The 14324-nt window shown below is 42.7% G+C and overlaps 1 protein-coding gene across 1 annotated transcript; it reads right to left on the bottom strand.

Moving 5' to 3' along the window:
- Positions 1-3780: 3780 nt before the first annotated feature.
- Positions 3781-5029, bottom strand: LOC115929112. The gene is made up of 2 exons (XM_030997314.1): positions 4491-5029; positions 3781-4252 (listed from the first exon to the last, which is right to left on the bottom strand). Exons 1-2 carry the CDS (start codon positions 5027-5029, stop codon positions 3781-3783), a joined length of 1011 nt encoding a protein of 336 aa, XP_030853174.1.
- Positions 5030-14324: the final 9295 nt, after the last annotated feature.

Below are 14324 nucleotides of genomic sequence, written 5' to 3' on the forward strand. Positions count from 1 at the left end.
ATGTAAAAAACTTGTTTAACCTGGCAATAAGGGACTCTTGAATGTAGTTTAAAAATTGGACATGGCTTTGGGGCTAACGCTACCGGCCACCGGCTACGCTGACGACCGCCAGCTAGCTGACGACCGCCAGCTAGCTGCTGACGACCGCCAGCTAGCTGCTGACGACCGCCAGCTAGCTGCTGACGACCGCCAGCTAGCTGCTGACGACCGCCAGCTAGCTGCTGACGACCGCCAGCTAGCTGCTGACGACCGCCAGCTAGCTGCTGACGACCGCCAGCTAGCTGACGACCGCCAGCTAGCTGCTGACGACCGCCAGCTAGCTGACGACCGCCAGCTAGCTGACGACCGCCAGCTAAAAAAAGACCCCCCCCCCAAAAAAAAAAAGACGCCCCCCAAAAAGACCCCCCCCCCCAAAAAAAAAGACCCCCCCCCCCCCAAGGGGCTCCATTACAGTTTTTTCCTACACTCAGCTGCTCCCCCTCACCATAGGCCCTTTTTCAAGTTTTTTTTGAGGAATCCATTGACATATTGTGGTTTGGAACCCTTTCCCATACATCAACAACACCAACAATAATTATTTTATCACACCAAACTATGAGTGAGATGAAAATGGGTTCTAACATCAGTTTTTCTTTTTCAAAGATTTATAAAAAAAAAATAAAAAAAAGCACTAGCTGGGAGTCGAACCCGATACCTTCCAGTTGCCAGGCGTTTGCCTATCCACTAGACTAATGTGTCACACTGGTAATCTTTATGTATTTTTTCATATTGATACTTATTTTTGTAGATGTAGCAAAAAACGTATTCTAACTAATTCAGAGAGTCGCTTGTTAAAAAAAGAGTATCAAATGTTATTTTCTCCTTTGTTGAGGAGGTGGGGGGGGTGTCCCCTTTAAAAAAAGGAGATGGACACGTCAATATCATGGGGTAAAGAAAAAAAAATTAAAAAATAACATGAGGTATAAAGAAGAAGCTGGGAGTCGAACCCGAGTACATACATACATTGCGTTGTGAAGCGATCAGTCTTATCCGCAAGACCACTTTGCCTCACTGCTACTAAGTGGCTCACTTCTTGGTCTTATAGCACTTTCTGCATGTTAACGACTTTAATATGTTGATTTACTGATTTAACGATTTCGGGATGCATAATTATTCATATTTTTGCAGTCCGATGTTGTCAAGATTGCCCGTAAATGTTTTCTTTCAGTTACTGATATTTCTGATATAATAGTGAGGTTTTATGTTATTTTCATTTATTTTGCAATCTGCTGACTTAAACTTCAAGTGATATGACAATAGGCCACTGCCCTGACATAGCATAATGAACAGAACACGGATCTATTCAATTTAGGATATGCTACGAATTCTGTAACAGGGCACAAATGAATAGGGAAGCTTGGCTATTCGATTCTGTGTTCAATAGCTTGCACCTGCAGCATCAATTAATGAATTGAAGAAAAAAAACCGACCCTCCCTTCATTGACGGAATATTTTTGTCAGTTGCGAGGATTACATAAGAGGTAATAATAGCATTCATGACATTGCAACAATGACCGCATTATGTTGATGTATTGTCCATAAAGGTACTGAGAAAGTCTTTCTCCTTGTCTGCATGGAGGACACGCACTTTAAATATCCCAATAGAAAAAGGATAGAATGGGGCTGTAGTCTCATTTAAAAAAAGGAAAGCGATTTCGGGACAGTTCAAAATAATGCTGGGAAATGGAAATTAAAATGATACCGTTTTAAAAACCAGTTAGATATGGTTTAAGGACAAGAAGCATGAGATAATTCATTGCTCGGCAATCTGGACTGTATTTGAAACAGAGCATCCAATATTCCTGATATTTAATAGTATACTGTTGTAAAGTCCCACACAAAACAAAGTGGTCTCACATGGTTGAGGACTTGAGCTGCACTATCAGATTTTATTCCAACCACAAAATGGCTGCCAAGATGGCTGACATCCAGTCCATCAAACAATAATAACCAATCACAAGATTGGATAATAAATAGGTAACCAATAGAAAAGCTTGTAAAAGATAGAGTGCCATGTGCCATGTGTGCTGGGTTGAATAGCTAAGAGATAAGGAAGAGTGTGTGTGTGTGTGTGGTGCTATAGCAGGTAATGTGCATGAGGATGAATGAATAGGGACAGAACAATAGAAGCCAAGAGCTAGCAGACAGGAGAGAATGAATGTAGGTCAGGAGTGCGCTAAAGCATATCGGAGTGGAAAACTAAATGTACAGTGTAAAATAAACAAGTAACCACTTGGGTCAGTGAAATTAAAACCTTACATAATATACCATCTTCACAGAAAAATGTCCTCATTTTAAAAGATACATCATATTAACATGCATTTGTTTCCGAAGAAAATGCGTCACATAAAATTTGCTTGAAATACCTGAACGCATCAAATCATGAAGTTTTCCTTCTGTACAATTCTCTCTTTTTTTCCCTTTTTTTTTTTTTAAGGAACAGCATCTATTCATATTAGGGAAAATTAAACTGTTTAACTTGAAAGGTCACACATATAGCGAATACAAAAAAAATGGTATGCTTTCATCAATGAACATCTTTCAAGCAACGTCCCAACTTCAATGGGTTCTATCCTTTTTCACCCGGAAAATTCCAGTCTGATGTTTTGTAGACATAAACATTAAATAATTTCCTTTTTTTCCTGTCTCTGTCATAAATGACAAAATATCAAATACTTCATACCCAATTTGGCAATTTTTAACAAAAACTATTAACAAAATACATGGCAATGTCTTCACCTAAAGAAAAAAATATCACTGTTTCGTGAGTTACTGTTAAAATTATCTTTGGAATAAGTTAGCCAATTGAATAATGAAATACAATGTACACAGAGAATATGCATGCATTCTGACATATAACTCTTTCAAAACTGTCTCAGATTTAAGGAGACATTATACAAATACAGTGTCTATGGTCGATAAAATCTCAACTACAAATGATTTATGTAACGAAAAAACATATTTTATGAATTCATGTATCGATGATGTTTTAAATCCAAATATCCATAAACATCAATATACATGTAGGTCAAATGACTAAAAATAATGTTCAGAAAACAATGTAAACATGTACATGTACACACGTTGAAAATAAAAGATGGGCGCATTAAGGAGTTCACCCAATTGATGCGTAACTAACTAATTTGATGGAAAAACACATGACAAAATGTTTGAAAGCATGTCATCTTCCTTTTCCCCGTCTAAACATTAAAAACTGACAATCTAATCCTATCTTTACTGACAAGTCCTACAAAAATATCATAAATCTTCCAAAACATTCCCCAAATCAACAATTCCCTCAATAACAATGTCACAAACAATGTAGCAATGCAAGGTATGACAGAGAAAAAGTGAAAATCAGCAGGTCTTCCAATTATCTATCACTATTGCAAACATTATTTCTCAAAAGTCTTTACAGTTCGTAATCTTGAAACTTGGCGGGTACTTTAACCTGTCGACCAGATCTCGAACGTGCGGAAGAGGACGGCTGAGGTTGGGGTTGGTCAGCAGATGAGGACGGCTGATGTTGGGGTTGGTCAGCGGATGAGGACGGCTGATGTTGGGGTTGGTCAGCGGATGAGGACGGCTGATGTTGGGGTTGGTCAGCGGATGAGGACGGCTGATGTTGGGGTTGGTCAGCTGATGAGGATGGCTGAGGTTGAGGTTGGTCAGCGGATGAGGACGGCTTAGGTTGCTCAGCTGATGAGGATGGCCAAAGTTGGGATTGGTGAGTCGTCGACCTCAGTTGATATTGGGGTCTGAGTTGAAGTTGGCCAACCGGCGAGGACAGCTGATGTTGGGCTTGGGTAGTCGGCAGTGATGGCCTAGATTGTTGCTGAAGTGGGGCTGAGTCAACCAGCCTGGATTGGTGGCTAGAATTGGTTGGCTGGCTTGATGCTTGTTGCCGAACAGACAAACTTGACCGTGATGGTTGGTCATGGTCTGACTGTCGGTGATGGAGGAGGCGTTCTGTTGAACTGGTTGGCTGGTTTGAGGCTTGTTGCCGAACAGACAAACTTGACCGTGATGGTCGGTCATGGTTCGACTGCTCGTGATGGAGGATGCGATCTGGTGGTCGAGATGACCATGTGATATAGGCTGGTCCATGGCTAGTAGGTTGATTTGACTGCACCTTTCTCCTAGTCTCGTCGTCTGCTGGGGGACCTGGTGGGTACTGTGTCGTTGTCCTCTCAGTCCCATGTATTGACGTAGGCTGTGGGGTTGGTGGGGATGGTGGAGTTGACATAACTTGTGGGGCTCTGGCTCGATGTGGTTTCAAACGATTATGATGGACCCGTCGCTTGAACTTTTCATCATGCACATGAACTATGTCATAATTTAGTCCATCGTCTGATGAGGAAGATACTCTGAAAGGACCTTTCCAGTTTGGTTCGAGTTTGTTCCTGATTTTGGTAGGGTCATGTAACCAAACAAAGTCACCTGTGTCATACTTTGAAATGCGTTTCTTCACATCATACTGTCGTTTCTGTTGTTGCTGTTGCTGTCGTGTATTTTGTATGGTGTACTCCCATGCTTTTCTCAATCGCTCAGACAGGTTGGTTGTGTATTCGAGGAGTGTCTTGCCAGATGACGATGGAGGGGGGGTTGAACAGGTGATGTTCGCAGGTGTACGGGCTTCCCTGCCATGCATGATGTAGTATGGCGTCAAACCTGTTGAGGCATGAGTACTTGTGTTGTACGCTAACTGGACTTGATTGATGTGAGTGTCCCATTCTCCTCCTTGATGAGAAATGTACTTCGCAAGTTGATCTTTGATGGTGCGATTACAACGTTCGACTATGCCAGCTCCTTGGGGATGATAGGGTGTCGATCTAGACTTTTTGATGCCCAATTTGCTGCATAGTTCTTGCACTAATCTTGACTCGAACTGTCGACCTTGGTCGGTGTGCAAAGTCTCTGGAATACCATGTTCTTTCACATATTCTTCGAACAAATGTTTGGCGATGGTTGGAGCAGTCTGATCTTTCATTGGGAAGATATTGACATATTTGCTGAAATGATCAGTCACAACGAGTATATAGCGAAATCCTCGTCTTGAACTTGGAAGCTCAGCAATGTCGGCAAAAACCATCTCCAAAGGGCGAGTAGTGGTAATGGGACGTAAGGGTGCTTGATGCTTAGGGGTTGGTAACCGGAAAGACTCACAAGCTGTGCATGTGTTGCAGAAATCAGTGATTTCCTTGTTCATGAAGGGCCAATAGCACATTGACTCTGCTCTCTGTATTGTGCGATGAGCGCCGAAATGTCCGGATGATGGGTCACCGTGTAACTCTTGAAGTACCCTTGGAATGAGGGAGTTTGGTACGACAAGTTGGAATGAGAGATTACCAAGCTTGTCTTTCTTCTTCCTGTAGAGTATACCGTCTTGGAGGATGAATTTGGGATACTGCCACAAGAGACGTCTAACCCGGGGTTGTGTCTACGGATCTGTCGAATGGTTGGCCGCTCACCATTGTTGACGCATTCGATGACTGTACTGATGTCTTGATCTAGTTGCTGTTCATGTTGAACATCTACATCACTGTCAAGGATTACACCACGATAAGGATGAAGGACGTTTGGTGCAGACTGCCTCGTTGCATCTTTGGGAGTAGATGTGTTCATTGATGAACGAGTCTCGACTGCATTACACAGTGGATTGGTCACCATGTGCTTGAGTAGCTGATCCGTCAATCTTGGAGTGACTTGGCTCTCTTGACTCGGGCGTCTAGATAATGCATCTGCATTTCTGTGTGATTGTCCTTTCTTGTGAATAAGGCTGAACGTGTAGGAATTGAGTTCCAATATCCATCGTGTTCTCTTCCCAGTTGCATCGTCTTGAATTGGGAACTTCCTGAGAGCCAAAAGAGGTTTGTGGTCTGTCAGGATAGTGAAGTGTTGGTGTCTCAGATAATGACGAAAATGGCGAACAGCTGTAACAATTGCCCAGAGCTCTCGATCATAGGTAGACCATTTCTTCTGTGTAGCGCTGAGAGTTTGGCTGAAGTAGGAGATTACACGTTCTTTACCATCTTGAGTCTGTGAGAGGACAGCACCAACTGCATGAAGGGATGCATCCGAAGATAGGATGAACTCCTTTTCAAAGTCTGGATAGGCGAGGAGAGGTGGATTGGTTAGAGCTTCTTTCAGATGTTGAAAAGCATTTTCACACTCTGCTGTCCATACAAACTGTTGACCTTTTTGTGTAAGGGTCGACAAGGGAGTTGCAATCTTAGAGAAACTTGGCACAAAACGTCGGTAGAAAGATGCCAGGCCAAGGAAGGATCGGACATCAGTCGGTGTCCTCGGCTGAGGCCAGGACTTGACTTTCTCAACGTTGTTTGGGTCAGGTTTCACTCCGTCGGTGTTGATTATGTGGCCAAGATACGTAACTTCTTTCTTGAAAAAGCCACACTTGGAGGGTTTGAGTTTGAGTCCAGCGTCTCTGAATCGTTGCAATACTTCTTGGAGGTTCTTGCAATGATCATCGAAGTCCTTGCCCATGACTATGCAGTCATCAAGGTATACAAGGCATGTAGACCAGTGGAGGCCATGTAGAACGGCTTCCATGAGGCGCTGAAATGTCATGGGAGCGTTGACCAGTCCGAATGGCATGACAGTGAACTGGTAAAGCCCTGTGCCTGTGGTAAAAGCAGTCTTCTCTGTATCTTGGGGATCGAGCTTGACCTGCCAATATCCACTTGATAAGTCCATGACGCTGAAATATGCTGATGAAGAAAGGGAGTCAATTGAATCATCTTGACGTGGAATAGGGTGAGAATCTCGAACAGTTACTGCATTGAGTTTTCTGTAATCCACGCAAAATCTGTATGTGTTGTCCTTCTTCTTCACCATGACGATTGGGCTCGCCCATGGGCTGAAGCTCTCTTCAATGATGCCTCTTTGCAGAAGTTCATCCACTTGCTCCTGAATTTCCACTCTCATTGCTGGTGAAGTTCGATACGCCCTCTGTCGTATTGGAGTAGCTGTGGTGGTGTCAATGTGGTGATGAATAATGTCAGTCTGACCAATATCCTGAGACGTCGTGCTGAAAATATCACTGTAGGTCTGAAGAAGATGTTCAGCTTTCTCGTACTCTGTCCTCGTGAGTTCTGAAGAAGGGAGAACACCAGCAACTGGTGACTTGTCTGTCACTTGTGGATCAGCGTCAGTAGTTACGCTCATGATCTTGTATTCCTCTTCGGTATCCCCAGTAATGGAGAAGAATTGACCAAGGCAGGTGTCTGCAGGTAGATCGACTGCTTCGTCAGAGGGATTAATGAGGCGTACTAGAATAAGACCATCTTGAGGCTTGAACAGAGATCTGGCACCGATAACAGGAATGTGATCTTGCAATGTAGGTTCAAAGTAGCCATCATAGTCTCTTGGTACGATGTCGAACTGTGGCGACGACAATCTTCCCTGGACATGAGTTTCGCAGCTTGGGGGAATCCGAGCTTGTCCAACAAGAGAAACTTTACATTTCAGCGGGGCTTGGTATTGCTGACGATCGATGAAGGGAATAACATTTCCAGGCATGTTGAACGATGTTGGCGATATGCAGGCATTCTGGCTGTCAACAAAGTCCCATCCAAGGACAACTGAATGAGTGATGTTGCGTGCAACAACGAACTTGTGTTGTGTAGCCTTGTTCCCTAAGTGCAGAGATGGTACGATTGTCCCAATGTTGTCTACCAGCCCACCTGTGATAGTAGATGCCATGGATGTCAACTTTTCCAATGGGCTCCTTTGCGATGCTGGAATGGATGACAAAAATTTGGCACTCAACAGAGAGATGAATGATCCACTATCTACGAGTGCCAATACATAGACATTGTCGATAACGATAGGGATGTAGGGCGATTTCTTTGGCGAAATAGGTGCTATTCGAATTGGGGCCTTGGTGTGTGTAGTTGATGAATGGCCCTCTTCCTCAACTACCAGAAGTTTCCCTGCTGCTGGTCTTCAAAACGAACTTGACGATAGGGAGCCTGTCTATGGGAGTCAACTTGATAACCTGCAGTGGAAGGATGCTGCTGATTTCGGCTGCTAGACGATTCATAGGGCCGCCTAGATTGATATGCGTAGCTCCGATTAGGGCTTGGAGATATGCGTCTTGCATATTCAGGAGATCTGCGTCCTGCATATTCCGGAGATCTGTGTCTTGAATATCCTGGAGATCGGTGTCTTGCATATTCTGGAGATCTCTGTCTTGTATATTCTGGCGACCTGTGTCTTCGGTAGTCACGGCTTGGTGACGGAGACCCACGACGTTCCATGTGTCTTCCCTCATGGGCACGTCCTGAAGGGCTTCCACCACGTTGCTGAGATCTGCTAGGCCTTTCAACTGTCTCTAACTTTAAGGACATCCTGTCCAGCTTCTTTTCTAACTCGTTGAGTCTTGGCAGTAGTAGTCGTAAGACCGATGCTTCTGCAGGCGTCTTGTCCTGGACCCGATCATCTACAGCTGCTACTATACCAAAATCGTGTGCTTGTTGTGCTCTTTCTACACGAAGTGCAATCTTCAAGGCCTCGTCAAAATCAAAGCCTCCGAGCTCGTGAATCTTAACTTGAAGCGGTTTGTCTACCCCGGCAACAAATCGTCGAAATCTCTCACCACCTTTTGCATTGTCATCATAAGACGGGAAAGCCTCTTCTACTAAGGAAGCAATGGCTGATGCAAACACTTCTAAAGGCTCACCTGGTTGGCGAGTTCGGGCAGTAATACAAGACTTGAATGTGTCAATAAACTGTGTCTGGCCGAAAACCCAATGAAAGATGGGATATTTTGTCATCGACAGAAACAGGAAGAAGAATTGACCAAGGCAGGTGTCTGCAGGTAGATCGACTGCTTCGTCAGAGGGATTAATGAGGCGTACTAGAATAAGACCATCTTGAGGCTTGAACAGCGGTTTGTCTACCCCGGCAACAAATCGTCGAAATCTCTCACCACCTTTTGCATTGTCATCATAAGACGGGAAAGCCTCTTCTACTAAGGAAGCAATGGCTGATGCAAACACTTCTAAAGGCTCACCTGGTTGGCGAGTTCGGGCAGTAATACAAGACTTGAATGTGTCAATAAACTGTGTCTGGCCGAAAACCCAATGAAAGATGGGATATTTTGTCATCGACAGAAACAGGAAGAAGAATTGACCAAGGCAGGTGTCTGCAGGTAGATCGACTGCTTCGTCAGAGGGATTAATGAGGCGTACTAGAATAAGACCATCTTGAGGCTTGAACAGAGATCTGTCAATGAAAAAAATATAACTAAACAAAATAATAATAATGGACCTCTTTACCCAAGGCTGTGTGTCTTTGTCGAGCACAAAATGATTCTGCTCGGGTATGCAGGCCAGTTGTTAGCCCATATTGGGCTTGAATAGACTTGAATTGAAAGACCCTTTGTTTCACCTCGCGAAGTTTGGGCGTTTTCATATGAGGAGTAAAACCTTGCCCATCATTGAATTCATTTTGTAAAGTTGTTTACAGACTGGAAAAGGATAGCATGGGAGTGTACAAATTGAATAAATGGATGTAAGTAGTACTGAAAATGTAAAAAACTTGTTTAACCAGGCAATAAGGGACTCTTGAATGTAGTTTAAAAATTGGACATGGCTTTGGGGCTAACGCTACCGGCCACCGGCTACGCTGACGACCGCCAGCTAGCTGACGACCGCCGGCTACGCTGACGACCGCCGGCTACGCTGACGACCGCCGGCTACGCTGACGACCGCCGGCTACGCTGACGACCGCCGGCTACGCTGACGACCGCCGGCTACGCTGACGACCGCCGGCTACGCTGACGACCGCCGGCTAGCTGACGACCGCCGGCTAGCTGACGACCGCCAGCTAAAAAAAGACCCCCCCCCAAAAAAAAAAGACGCCCCCCAAAAAGACCCCCCCCCCCAAAAAAAAAGACCCCCCCCCCCCAAGGGGCTCCATTACAGTTTTTTCCTACACTCAGCTGCTCCCCCTCACCATAGGCCCTTTTTCAAGTTTTTTTTGAGGAATCCATTGACATATTGTGGTTTGGAACCCTTTCCCATACATCAACAACACCAACAATAATTATTTTATCACACCAAACTATGAGTGAGATGAAAATGGGTTCTAACATCAGTTTTTCTTTTTCAAAGATTTATAAAAAAAAATAAAAAAAAGCACTAGCTGGGAGTCGAACCCGATACCTTCCAGTTGCCAGGCGTTTGCCTATCCACTAGACTAATGTGTCACACTGGTAATCTTTATGTATTTTTTCATATTGATACTTATTTTTGTAGATGTAGCAAAAAACGTATTCTAACTAATTCAGAGAGTCGCTTGTTAAAAAAAGAGTATCAAATGTTATTTTCTCCTTTGTTGAGGAGGTGGGGGGGGGTGTCCCCTTTAAAAAAGGAGATGGACACGTCAATATCATGGGGTAAAGAAAAAAAATTAAAAAATAACATGAGGTATAAAGAAGAAGCTGGGAGTCGAACCCGAGTACATACATACATTGCGTTGTGAAGCGATCAGTCTTATCCGCAAGACCACTTTGCCTCACTGCTACTAAGTGGCTCACTTCTTGGTCTTATAGCACTTTCTGCATGTTAACGACTTTAATATGTTGATTTACTGATTTAACGATTTCGGGATGCATAATTATTCATATTTTTGCAGTCCGATGTTGTCAAGATTGCCCGTAAATGTTTTCTTTCAGTTACTGATATTTCTGATATAATAGTGAGGTTTTATGTTATTTTCATTTATTTTGCAATCTGCTGACTTAAACTTCAAGTGATATGACAATAGGCCACTGCCCTGACATAGCATAATGAACAGAACACGGATCTATTCAATTTAGGATATGCTACGAATTCTGTAACAGGGCACAAATGAATAGGGAAGCTTGGCTATTCGATTCTGTGTTCAATAGCTTGCACCTGCAGCATCAATTAATGAATTGAAGAAAAAAAACCGACCCTCCCTTCATTGACGGAATATTTTTGTCAGTTGCGAGGATTACATAAGAGGTAATAATAGCATTCATGACATTGCAACAATGACCGCATTATGTTGATGTATTGTCCATAAAGGTACTGAGAAAGTCTTTCTCCTTGTCTGCATGGAGGACACGCACTTTAAATATCCCAATAGAAAAAGGATAGAATGGGGCTGTAGTCTCATTTAAAAAAAGGAAAGCGATTTCGGGACAGTTCAAAATAATGCTGGGAAATGGAAATTAAAATGATACCGTTTTAAAAACCAGTTAGATATGGTTTAAGGACAAGAAGCATGAGATAATTCATTGCTCGGCAATCTGGACTGTATTTGAAACAGAGCATCCAATATTCCTGATATTTAATAGTATACTGTCAATGAAAAAAATAAACTAAACTAAATAATAATAATGGACCTCTTTACCCAAGGCTGTGTGTCTTTGTCGAGCACAAAATGATTCTGCTCGGGTATGCAGGCCAGTTGTTAGCCCATATTGGGCTTGAATAGACTTGAATTGAAAGACCCTTTGTTTCACCTCGCGAAGTTTGGGCGTTTTCATATGAGGAGTAAAACCTTGCCCATCATTGAATTCATTTTGTAAAGTTGTTTACAGACTGGAAAAGGATAGCATGGGAGTGTACAAATTGAATAAATGGATGTAAGTAGTACTGAAAATGTAAAAAACTTGTTTAACCTGGCAATAAGGGACTCTTGAATGTAGTTTAAAAATTGGACATGGCTTTGGGGCTAACGCTACCGGCCACCGGCTACGCTGACGACCGCCAGCTGGCTGACGACCGCCAGCTAAAAAAAGACCCCCCCCCCCAAAAAAGACGCCCCCCAAAAGACCCCCCCAAAAAAAAAAAAGACCCCCCCCCCCCCAAGGGGCTCCATTACAGTTTTTTCCTACACTCAGCTGCTCCCCCTCACCATAGGCCCTTTTTCAAGTTTTTTTTGAGGAATCCATTGACATATTGTGGTTTGGAACCCTTTCCCATACATCAACAACACCAACAATAATTATTTTATCACACCAAACTATGAGTGAGATGAAAATGGGTTCTAACATCAGTTTTTCTTTTTCAAAGATTTATAAAAAAAAATAAAAAAAGCACTAGCTGGGAGTCGAACCCGATACCTTCCAGTTGCCAGGCGTTTGCCTATCCACTAGACTAATGTGTCACACTGGTAATCTTTATGTATTTTTTCATATTGATACTTATTTTTGTAGATGTAGCAAAAAACGTATTCTAATTCAGAGAGTCGCTTGTTAAAAAAAGAGTATCAAATGTTATTTTCTCCTTTGTTGAGGAGGTGGGGGGGGGTGTCCCCTTTAAAAAAAGGAGATGGACACGTCAATATCATGGGGTAAAGAAAAAAAAATTAAAAAATAACATGAGGTATAAAGAAGAAGCTGGGAGTCGAACCCGAGTACATACATACATTGCGTTGTGAAGCGATCAGTCTTATCCGCAAGACCACTTTGCCTCACTGCTACTAAGTGGCTCACTTCTTGGTCTTATAGCACTTTCTGCATGTTAACGACTTTAATATGTTGATTTACTGATTTAACGATTTCGGGATGCATAATTATTCATATTTTTGCAGTCCGATGTTGTCAAGATTGCCCGTAAATGTTTTCTTTCAGTTACTGATATTTCTGATATAATAGTGAGGTTTTATGTTATTTTCATTTATTTTGCAATCTGCTGACTTAAACTTCAAGTGATATGACAATAGGCCACTGCCCTGACATAGCATAATGAACAGAACACGGATCTATTCAATTTAGGATATGCTACGAATTCTGTAACAGGGCACAAATGAATAGGGAAGCTTGGCTATTCGATTCTGTGTTCAATAGCTTGCACCTGCAGCATCAATTAATGAATTGAAGAAAAAAACCCGACCCTCCCTTCATTGACGGAATATTTTTGTCAGTTGCGAGGATTACATAAGAGGTAATAATAGCATTCATGACATTGCAACAATGACCGCATTATGTTGATGTATTGTCCATAAAGGTACTGAGAAAGTCTTTCTCCTTGTCTGCATGGAGGACACGCACTTTAAATATCCCAATAGAAAAAGGATAGAATGGGGCTGTAGTCTCATTTAAAAAAAGGAAAGCGATTTCGGGACAGTTCAAAATAATGCTGGGAAATGGAAATTAAAATGATACCGTTTTAAAAACCAGTTAGATATGGTTTAAGGACAAGAAGCATGAGATAATTCATTGCTCGGCAATCTGGACTGTATTTGAAACAGAGCATCCAATATTCCTGATATTTAATAGTATACTGTCAATGAAAAAATATAACTAAACAAAATAATAATAATGGACCTCTTTACCCAAGGCTGTGTGTCTTTGTCGAGCACAAAATGATTCTGCTCGGGTATGCAGGCCAGTTGTTAGCCCATATTGGGCTTGAATAGACTTGAATTGAAAGACCCTTTGTTTCACCTCGCGAAGTTTGGGCGTTTTCATATGAGGAGTAAAACCTTGCCCATCATTGAATTCATTTTGTAAAGTTGTTTACAGACTGGAAAAGGATAGCATGGGAGTGTACAAATTGAATAAATGGATGTAAGTAGTACTGAAAATGTAAAAAACTTGTTTAACCTGGCAATAAGGGACTCTTGAATGTAGTTTAAAAATTGGACATGGCTTTGGGGCTAACGCTACCGGCCGCCGGCTACGCTGACGACCGCCGGCTACGCTGACGACCGCCAGCTAGCTGACGACCGCCAGCTAGCTGACGACCGCCAGCTAAAAAAAGACCCCCCCCCAAAAAAAAAAAAGACCCCCCCAAAAAAAGACCCCCCCCCCCAATAAAAAGACTCCCCCCCCCCCAAAAAAAAAAAATAAAAAATAAAAGACCTCCCAAAGGGGCTCCCTAACAGCTTTTTCCTACACTCAGCTGCTCCCCCTTCACCATAGGCCCTTTTTCAAGTTTTTTTGAGGAATCCATTGACATATTGTGCATTGGAACCCTTTCCCATACATCAACAATCAACAACACCAACAATAATTATTTTATCACACCAAAATTGGAAAAATGATTAACTTTTAATATCTGGCTTTTGGGCTTTAAAACAAAATACACTAGCTGGGGATCGAACCCGATACCTTCCACTTACTAGGCGGTTGCCAGGCGTTTGCTTATCCACGAGACCACTTTGCCTCACTACGATTACCTGGTTCACTTTTAGTATTTAACACTGTGCTTTTAGTTGTTAACACTTTCAGCTAGCTGACGGCAGGCGCAGCTATACCCCCTAAAGGCAGACGCAGATCCAGGGCG

Source organism: Strongylocentrotus purpuratus, unplaced genomic scaffold, assembly GCF_000002235.5.
Source record: "Strongylocentrotus purpuratus isolate Spur 01 unplaced genomic scaffold, Spur_5.0 spur5_scaffold_4, whole genome shotgun sequence".
NCBI classification, from domain to species: domain Eukaryota; kingdom Metazoa; phylum Echinodermata; class Echinoidea; order Camarodonta; family Strongylocentrotidae; genus Strongylocentrotus; species Strongylocentrotus purpuratus.

Bases quoted from the DNA above. Each gene is read 5' to 3' on its own strand.
- LOC115929112 (XM_030997314.1), bottom strand. From the start codon at position 5,029: ATGAAAGATCAGACTGCTCCAACCATCGCCAAACATTTGTTCGAAGAA. The intron at 4,253-4,490 runs GTATGACACAGG...CCAACCCCACAG, and splicing joins GTGAAGAAACGCATTTCAAA to CCTACGTCAATACATGGGAC.